The following is an 11,006-nucleotide window of genomic DNA, read 5'->3' as shown; positions in this document are numbered from 1 at the left end:
AGTGATTACATTTATACACAAAGCCTTCAATTGTCTTCATGCCAGATATTTACGATTATACGTTCATTTAATATGTTCTGGGCATACTGTATATGTATATAATATATATATATATATATATATATATATATATATATATACATATAGGGGAAAGTAGGGTAAAACCGGGTAGGCGGGTCAAACCAGATATCTCTGTTTTTTTATAATAAGTACTTTGGCTAACACGTATTATTAGTTGTAAATGGATGCCATCATTATTTTGAGATGAACCGTGCCTACGTGTACACGATATTTCTTTTTTGAGAGAAGTTCAACATTTTTGAACCAGAAAAGATCGATATCGGGGTAACAATTGAGTCGTTATATACTTTTTCTACACAGAGCATCTGCTTTGATAAATGCAGCATTGCATTCTATACATATTAGAGAGTATGTCGTATTAGTTTTGATCATCACTTTGTACGCCGGAATATACAGCCGTGTTTGTTATTTTCTTCGTGTTGGGGTAAAATCTGGGTACCTACACACCTCATGTAATGAAAAGAGGAGAAACTGTTATCTTGATTTTGTCTTCCTACAAAAAGCAATTGGAAACGAAAACTACCACTCAGAAAAATAAACCACTAAAAAAAAGCTTTTTGGGACCTCTAAAATTAAAATATTAAATAAGAAAGTTCTGCAGCAATGTAGACCAAGAGGATATCTTTATTTGTGATTTTTGCCAATAAAATACATCTTTGTGTTGTATTTTGATTAAAATAAGTCTAGATTTTGTAATTGCACGGTGTTTTACGTGTTTCCAAATGGGTACCCGGATTTACCCTACCGGTAGGGCAGAACCAAGTATTTTAACTTCTCCAAAAAATCTTGCTATTCTTGGTAACCAAATTTTTTTTTCAGCAACTAGCCTCATTTTCTCATAGTTTAAGGTCCACTAAAGAACTAATAGCCAGAAAAATTTTTTTACTCTGATTTTTTTGTAGGAGGACAAATCCAAAAAAGTACCCGGTTTTACCCTACTTTCCCCTATATATATATATATATATATATATATATATATATATACACAGTCTGTCTAAAAAGTTCCGAGACTGATTTCATTAAAAATCGAGAAATAAAAATATAATTACAATGTTTAACATAGTCCCCTCCCCCCAATGTCAATGCAACGTTGCGAACGTTTTTTCAACCGTTAGAAGCTTCTACAGTAATCTTCCTTCAGGCTAGCCTTCAATTCCTTCGTCACACTTGCTTGAATATCCAGAACGTTGTCAAACTGCTCTCCCTTCATTTGACTCTTTAATTTTGGAAATAAAAGAAAGTCTGCCGGAGCCAAATCTGGCGAGTACGGGGGGGTGTTAAAGCACTAGCACTTGTTTACGAGCCAAAAACTGGGCGACGATTGCCACAGAATGCGCCAATGCATTGTCATGCAGCAGAAAAAAATTCCGTTCGGCGTAACGCTGCGGACGAATGCGTTTGATTCGTGCTAAAAGACGATCGAGCACTTCCAGGTAGTACTTGGAAATGATTGTGATGCCTGGAACAAATTCATGATGAATCAAGCTATATGGGTCGGTGATGCTCGTGGAGAAACGGCTCGACCTTGATTCGTCCTCTAAAGATTCCCTTCTTCTAATGATTCCTTTCCTTCACGGAAACACTTATACCATTCAAATACACGCAGACGTGATAGACTTTTCACCGTATGCTTGTTTCATCAAATTATAGGCCTCAGTTAGCGTTTTTTGAATTTTAAAACAAAATTTGAGAGCAGCGCGCTGTTCCATTACGACGAGTACAACCATTTTACAAAAAAATGCACGGCCATCATTTAAATGTATTGCCGGTAACGAATATATGAAATAGATCTTATAAGTAGTCAAGTGTTAGTACTAAAAGATTCTACAGGTATTTGAGAAATAGTGCTACTTGTTTGTTTAGGTCAATCAGTCTCGGAAAATCAGTCTTGGAATTTTTTAACAGACCGTGTATATTATACAGGATGTCCGGAATCAATCACACCACCCGTCGTGTGCAGGTAGAGCAGGTGAAACCGAAAAGAAAAGTTTTTTACCATTTTGCGATTTTCATAATAATTATTGAGAAATTAATTAAAAAAGATCGACCAATTCGCGTGAGTATAAGCGCGCAGTAAAAAGAGACAACTCATTGATTAGCCAATAGGTAGCTTTTGATTACATTAAATCCGGGAATTTTGAAATTTTACAGGGTCACGTAGTTTTGTGTACTAAATAATTTTCTGAGTTTTCGACCTTGGCGGGGCGCCGCTCGCGCCGCCATATTGGAAAAATGGGGCGAAAAAATGGTTCTTTCGCAATATCTCTTTTTCGATTGGTCCTACGACAAAAATAGTTATTATCAATATTATAGAGGAGGAAATTTCCTACAACTTTTGTTGGAAACTTTTTTTTATAGATTAAATAGTTTCCGACCTACAGCGGCGTAAAAGCGTATATTCTGCGAATTTTTGAGAATGCTTGTTTCCTACAGTGGCGTAAAAGAGGACAATATTCTGCAAATTTTTGAATATATGGCGGCGCGTGCGGCGCCCCGCCAAGGTTGACAACTCAGAAAATTATTTAGGACACAAAACTACATGACCCTGTAAAATTTCAAAACTCCCGGATTTAATGTAATCAAATCGCCTTTTTCCGTCTCTATTGATTGGGCTAGATGTGTGGTTGCTAGGACCCGAGAATCCATCGTTATGTACTGCTCGTATGTACCTGTTGTTATTTGTAGAGCGCTCCTCCTAAAATTTCGTCGCGCGTTTAGCAACTGCAAACTCTTAGGTTGTCTCTGGACCGTCCTTTTTCGCCGCGCGCTTATACATAAAAAAAAAACATCGTAAATTTTTAAAAGCAAGGCAAAGAATTTCGAAGCCAATAGGTCCTTTCCTGTATGTCCTATAAAAAAACTCTATTATAATAACAACTTTTAATCAGGACTTTATAACAAATAATTTCACACATTTAGAAAATTTGTTTTTTTTGTTAAAAAATATGCCAATTGAAATTTTTGCGTTCAATATTTAACACATTCATGTGTAATAATTTAATATATTATTACACATTCATGTGTAATAATTTAATATATTATATGTATGCATATCGCTGTTGTGTTAATTGAACTCAAATGTTAAATTATTAAAACAACTGAAAAAAGTATATAAATAGCACAATGTGTACATATTTTTAAATTTATAGAATAGATATGTTCCGTATTATTAGTGACAGGATTGTTGATTTTCTTTTATAATAGAGGTGAGAGTGACTACAGATCATCAATAGCTTTTTTTAAAGTTAATTTTATCATTAAATATATATTAATTTTACATAAAATTTATTTGACATTTAATTAAATTTAATTATACATAAAATTATTATGAAGTTTGTATTCACTTTGTGTTGGAATATTAACATAGTGTTTATATATACATATACAGGATGTCCGAAAGCACCCTTGACAACGCTCGTGAGCAGGTAGAGCACAGTAAACTGAACAGAAAAGTCCTGTAACATTTTTTTCTATAATGCTTAATAAAGAAGTTATTATTGAGAAAAATCTGGTCAATCAGCGCCAACCTTTAGCTGCGCGCCTGGTAGTATGCGTGAGCGCTCCGTCGCTACGGCGGCGCACACTACCAGGCGGGCGGCTCACCGACGTGCGTCCGGCTAAAAATTGGCGTTAATTGGCCAGACTTTACTCAATAATAACTCCTTTATTAAGCATTATAGAAAAAAATGGTACATGACTTCTCTGTTCAGTTTACTGTCCTCTCTCCCCTCACCCCTCTACCGCTCTCTCTCTCTCTCTCTCTCTCCCTCTACCGCTCTTTCTCTCTCTCCCTCTCCCGCTCTCTCTCTCTCTTTTTGAGTTATGTGATGTTAAAGTTAGCTAATCAGCGCCTGTCTATACACTAGGAAGCCGTTTCGCTACTCCGACTCCCGTCGTACCTTCTCTGTTTTCCGTTGTAGACAGGCGATGATTAGTTAACTTTAATATCATATAGTCGTAAAATATTTAGTTTTCGATAATCTTATTTTCGATATTCCTCTTAATTTTTACATTTCAAATATGATAATAAAGAATAGGAATTCTCATATAAAAAATTAAAGTCGATCTTCAGATTTTGAAACTCCATTCAAAGATAAAAAGATCAAGTTTTTTGTTCTCAAATGTAAATAACTTTTGTTTAAAAAAATTGTCTGATTTGATGCTTATTTCTCATTTTATTTTCAAACGATATATTAAATGACTCATCCGTATATATGTATGTACTTGCATGCTCACGCGCGCAAAAAAATTTATGTGTGCCTTTTGAATTTGTTAATTTTGACATTAGATTCATATTTAGCAATCTAAAAATTTCTTAACTTTGAATAAATATAATTAAAAACTATATATATATTTGGTACATATATGTATATTATACATACATATACATATATAGATTCTCAATAATCTAATTCTTGCTACATTTCCGCAATAAATCTTATTAATTTTATTAATCATAAATATTTTACCTTAATTGACATAAAATAGTTCTTTTGAGAGCTGAAAGGTCTAAAAATATATTTAATTTTGAATAAAATATCTCAAACATATCACATATCGTAATACCGTATAATATTACAAAATACGTTAAAATATCCGTTTTTCTTACAATTTTGATTATAAATTTTTTAACATTGTGACGTGATGAAGCAATTTGAAAATCGGAATCATATTCAGCATAAAAAAATGGGAAGTAACTAGGCTTGTTCTTGTATCAAAAAAAATTATTTGTTATTTAATTGTGTTTTTAGTCAATTTATATAAAAAAAATATATGAAAATTCTCTACAAAAATATTATATAAATAATAAAATATATAGAATATTGGTTTTTTTAAATTATTTAGACGCCGAAACCAAAGCCGAGACCTACCTCGCGATTACCGACGACTATGTCGTTACCACCGGATCCACGCTCGGAATGTCCTGGTTCCTGTATTGTATCTTATTTATCGTTCACTTGCTTCAGTAAGTAATTACGCGGAAAATACGAATCTCGCATTTTAAACAAAACATCATATTATACATATGGTTGCAGGAAATGCCGAACTGACAAATTTATTCAAGTGCAAAAAACAGGGATATCAATGCTGTGCACCGAAATCTTTGATAAGGGAATTGCACGGTGGAAATTCTACGGAACCAATTCTAACTAATAGAAATGATACGTTCCACATTACTTCCCGACCTTACACAACCTCGTTTACTACTTCGATCTGTAAGTAATTCTCTTTCGATCTGTATAATTTATGGTTGCTTTACAAAATTATAAGATTATGAAAATTAAAAATCATCAAGGGAATAAATATGAATGGTTCAAATTAAGATTAATTATCATCTAATCATACCATGAATTAAAACCTGAATATACTAAAAACTTGACTACATTGGTCAATTTTATAGATGAAACAACAACGATTACCACTACTACCAAAAGTTCAGTATACAATAAATATGTTTGTGGCGTGAAGGGAACCTCTCGCGGTCCGATTCAAGCACGAAGTTCCGAGAGAATTGCGCGTGTCGTAGGTGGTGAAGATGCGGACGCTAATGAATGGTGCTGGCAGGTCGCCTTAATAAACTCCCTTAACCAATATTTATGTGGAGGAGCACTGATAGGGACGCAATGGGTCCTCACTGCAGCGCATTGCGTCACGAAGTGAGTAGATATGTTTATCGCGCATGTAATGCTTACAATCTTTCACATGCAAAAGATGAATCAACAAATTGAAAAAAAATATGAAAAAGCGTTTGTTTCCAGTATCGTGAGATCCGGCGATGCGATTTATGTGAGGGTGGGCGATCACGATTTAACTCGCAAATATGGAAGCCCCGGTGCCCAAACCTTGCGCGTCGCAACGACCTATATTCATCATAACCATAATAGCCAAACGCTCGATAACGATATCGCTTTGCTAAAACTTCATGGTCAAACAGAACTAAAAGATGGAGTTTGCTTAGTTTGTTTGCCGGCGCGAGGTGTCAGTCACACTGCTGGCAAAAGATGTACAGTTACTGGTTATGGATATATGGGAGAAGGTATAAGTTGTGCTTATGCATATATGTGTGATAATGTATATTTCTTTTTTAAAGAATAAATATCATAGCATCTGTATATTACTGTTACGCAACAACATATACATCGATGTTTTATAGCTGGTCCTATACCTCTTCGAGTTCGCGAAGCAGAAATACCCATTGTAAGCGATGCTGAATGCATAAGAAAAGTAAACGCCGTAACTGAGAAGATCTTTATTTTACCGGCCAGTAGTTTCTGCGCCGGTGGTGAACAAGGAAATGATGCATGTCAGGTATAAATTTATTATTTTATAACTGAAGAAAGAGAATATTCAGTGTATACATTTAATATCAAAATACTGTTGTTTTTGACGCAAAAACTTTTGCAAAAACTGTTTGAAATAAAAAATTAATTATACTTATTAATATGCAGGGCGACGGTGGTGGTCCTTTGGTATGTCAAGATGATGGCTTCTACGAGCTTGTTGGACTAGTATCTTGGGGATTTGGTTGCGGCCGCCAAAACGTACCTGGCGTATATGTAAAAGTCTCTTCGTATATCGGTTGGATAAATCAGATAATATCGGTGAACAATCTGTAACTATTTTGTATGATGATCGCGTAGAATACATCTGATTTACATACATTTATTAATTGATGAAAAATTTTACCTTTACGCTTGAGTACATTATACATTATGCTATGTGCACAATAGATAAAGAGACATAGCAAGGCAATAATTTTGGAGATAAACTCGGCATTGGCTGTACATATCTCTATTTGGTATTACAAACATATATATCCGTTCATATATTATTTTGTAATCCATTAATATTGGCTATGTGTTCCAAAGAGAGATTTATCTTGAAAGATGAAGAAAGAAAGAAAAAATTAAAGAGAGAAAGAGAAAATCAAATCATTTTCTTTTTTTATCTGTACAAATCGAATACGCAAGTTACCTGTTATCAATCAGCAGCGGAATTCATGAAATTTTACTCCTTTTTATCTGTCTCATCTTTCTCCAAAGAGCCGTCGACAAAATTAATGAGACAGTTCTTAAAGAGTAAACAAATTTACATTTTAATTGATGTTTGCTATAATGTGTTTACAAGAAATATAATATAATTATAATATTTCTTTCTCTCTCTTCCCCCCCCCCTCCCCAGCTATAAGATTGATTTTTATTTCAATTGTAAGATGCCAAGTTATTCTTTTCATTTATTGAATGAACAAGATTCAAATCTTGTTTGATGCCGAAAATTAAAACAGCGGAATTCATAAAATTTTACTCGTTCTTATCTCTATCTTATCTTTTTCCAAAGAGCCATCAACAAAATTTATGAGACAGTTCTTAAAGAATAAAATTGCATTTTAATTATAAAATAATAAATAATTATGAGCAACAATCGCAAAACCTCAGGAGACATTGTATAAATATAGTTGTTTGGAGACAATCAGATGTATGTTTCCTATTAAATATATTCGTTCATTTTCTGTAATGATAAATATATCGATTAGAGGAGCCAACCCCAATAACCTTGACTTTAACATACAATATATTACCAAAGTGATAGTTAATAACATTTAAAAGGTTTTAGCAATTGCTCGTTATTTGTTAAAAGTGATTAACGCATAAAAGTCCAGTAAGATCTAATAAATCCAAAATAAATAAAGTTCGAATATAAATCTTTATATATATATATATATAGTGCTCACATGAGTTGCAACTTTTCATGCATAGTGAAGTCTACCTCGCATCGCCCAATGTTTTAAATGTAAGGACCCACACAGAACAAAATATCGAATAGATATCTAGTAAATATCTATATATGTATTTTATGTCCATGTCTACTATAGATAACTAGTAGATATCTTCTAATAGATAAATAAAATATCTATATCTCTCAAATAACTAGCGAGGATATCTAATGGATGTGTACGCATTATCCATATATCCATGTCCACCGAAAAGCTACCAAAGATATCCACTAGATGCTAGATATACACGTGTTATCCATATATCCATGTCCATCAAGTAGCTACCGAAGATATTCATTAGATATTCACATGTTATCCACATATCCATGTCTACCAAGAAGCTACCAAAGATATTTATTAGAGATTTACGTGTTCATTTACTTACCGCTATGCGGCGCACTATCCACTTTCTATATCCGTATTTAAGTTCTTGTCATGAACGTATATAAATGCCTGCACAATGCGGTTAATAACATTGTAATTATTTCTATCAGTTTAACTTCTGATACGATTCCCGTACCGGGGAATTCAGATATTGAACTGATTTTTAGAAAATCGGACAGATAAATGTTCGATTTTCACTTATTCGGATAATTTCCGAATAAGCAAAAATAGTTTGTTATTATCTTATTTAAATTATTGAAAATATAAAATAGAAATTAACTTCCATACAAATAAAATCTTTAATTTTATATATTAAATTATATAAATTTACCTATAACATATATTACATTAATGTGTGTTATTATATATTATTATTGTAATTAATCTTAGTTTTGCCGTCAAACAAACGTCAGAAAAGCTACCAAAGATATCCACTAGATGCTAGATATACACGTGTTATCCATATATCCATGTCCATCAAGTAGCTACCGAAGATATTCATTAGATATTCACATGTTATCCACATATCCATGTCTACCAAGAAGCTACCAAAGATATTTATTAGATATTTATTCATATTACCTGGTTTTCCTTATATTTATTATATTTATTAGAGATTTATGTGTTCATTTACTTACCGCTATGCGGCGCACTATCCACTTTCTATATCCGTATTTAAGTTCTTGTCATGAACGTATATAAATATATTATTATTGTAATTAATCTTAGTTTTGCCGTCAAACAAACGTCAGAAAATGATGTCCCGTGAATGGAACATATCAATATGTCATGTGCGGGTCTCATGAGACCTAACTTTTAGAATATTTAATTCGTTTTGTGATCAAGATTTAACTAACATACAATGGATATCTACATAAATATCCACTGAATATCTACATAATAAAATGAATACTGATGTGGATATCCAGTGGATATTGGCCTACATATCCTGTGGATATTTATAAGATCTCGTATTGCGGATATTTGAATATTTAAAGCATGTCTAATAGCTGTTTGATATTGAACTGATTTTTAGAAAATCGGACAGATAAATGTTCGATTTTCACTTATTCGGATAATTTCCGAATAAGCAAAAATAGTTTGTTATTATCTTATTTAAATTATTGAAAATATAAAATAGAAATTAACTAATGATGTCCCGTGAATGAGACATATCGATAAAAGTTATGTGCGGGTCTCATGAGACCTAACTTTTAGAATATTTAATTCGTTTTGTGATCAAGATTTAACTAACATACAATGGATATCTACATAAATATCCACTGAATATCTACAAAAATATCCACTGAATACTGATGTGGATGTCCAGTGGATATTGGCCTACATATCCTGTGGATATTTATAAGATCTCGTATTGCGGATATTTGAATATTTAAAGCATGTCTAATAGCTGTTTTCTACATATTCATGGATATCCCTAATGCACATTGAGAACATCCAGTAGATATCTAATATATATTAATTTCTGTGTGGGGAGGTTGACAATCGTATGATTGCACGTAGATTTGCAATTTTTCATGCATAAGGTCCACCCATATCACTCGGTGCTTTTAGTGGAAAATTGCAAACCTATATAGAAACTCTTCTTAGCTTATACATTCATTTTTCAATATTAAAAATTTTTGAATATTCTATATAAAAATATGTGTGTTTATCAAAGTCTGTATGTAGTGCATATGCGTACTAATATTCATATATAAACTATCCAATATTAAATCTCTTATTGATAATCAATATTCAAGCAAGGTCTTATTTTAAAAAATCTCTTAGACAATTTATAATTTATGACAAAATTCAAAACAGAATGCTATTTATAAATTTTATATGTCGTGTAAATGCAGAAAATATTGAACATATAAAATACATATAAATAAAACTATATATCAGGATACATGTATTAAAACATGTAACGTATAAAATTATAAATAGCATTCTACCTTGAATTTCGTTGCAAATTATAGATTGTCTATATCTAACGAGATTTTTAGATGGATTTTTATTTTAATTTTTCAATAAACAAAAAGTGATTGTTAAAACCTTTCAAATGTTACTTATGACACTGGACGCATTCAACGGACTCAACAATTGAGCATCGTCTTGTCAATACTCGACGTTGATTTGTTGGTTCTAAAAGTAAGAACCAGTCACATTCGATTACTATCCAATTGTTAAGTCCGTTGAATGCGCCCATTGATAGGATATCTGAACAAGCATATATCAAAATCAAGGTTACTAATCGAACGTTACGAGGTTGATAATCGTAATCGATTTATCTTTTATTTTGTATTTATTTATTATTTTATTTATTTTATATTTGTTATATTTTATTTTTCAATTTTTTTACGGAAAACATAAAATAATTAAAAGATTTGGTAATTAATTAAACATATTAAAAGACAAAAAAAAAGTCCATATTTTCATCATGTGTCCCCCTCTGAACCCTACAACTTTTGTATAAAACATTTTTCTCCATCTTGTTTACTTTACGAGATATTTGCGTGCGTTGATTAAAATGACTCACCTTGTATATATATACAGGGTGTTCCCGGGTTAAATGGCCAAACTTAAAATATGAATTTAGGACCTTAAAAGAAGAAAAAATTTTCCTCTGGAAGTATGCTCGCAAACGCTTCGTTCAAGAGATATTGACTTTTGACGTTATGAACTATAGGAACGAATAATTTCGAAATGTTTCTTTTTATTTTTGTTTTGAAGATCGAAGGTCATTGATAAGTTTGTGAAGTGC

At 32.3% G+C, this 11,006-nt stretch overlaps 1 protein-coding gene across 1 annotated transcript in view; it reads left to right on the top strand.

Moving 5' to 3' along the window:
- Positions 1-7,114, top strand: part of LOC115245715 (protein masquerade) — a 27,406-nt gene extending 20,292 nt beyond the window's left edge. The window contains exons 6-11 of the mRNA XM_029824160.1: positions 4,927-5,047; positions 5,118-5,297; positions 5,483-5,738; positions 5,841-6,118; positions 6,236-6,390; positions 6,531-7,114. Of these exons, the coding sequence (XP_029680020.1) occupies positions 4,927-5,047; positions 5,118-5,297; positions 5,483-5,738; positions 5,841-6,118; positions 6,236-6,390; positions 6,531-6,698 (1,158 nt within the window). The 3' untranslated portion in view covers positions 6,699-7,114. The remainder of the gene's footprint in view (positions 1-4,926; positions 5,048-5,117; positions 5,298-5,482; positions 5,739-5,840; positions 6,119-6,235; positions 6,391-6,530) is intronic.
- Positions 7,115-11,006: the final 3,892 nt, after the last annotated feature.

This window comes from Formica exsecta, unplaced genomic scaffold, assembly GCF_003651465.1.
Source record: "Formica exsecta isolate Colony F162 unplaced genomic scaffold, ASM365146v1 scaffold1278, whole genome shotgun sequence".
NCBI lineage: Eukaryota > Metazoa > Arthropoda > Insecta > Hymenoptera > Formicidae > Formica > Formica exsecta.
The sequence above is the reverse complement of the archived record's forward strand: the minus strand, read 5'-3'. Positions and strand labels throughout refer to the sequence as shown.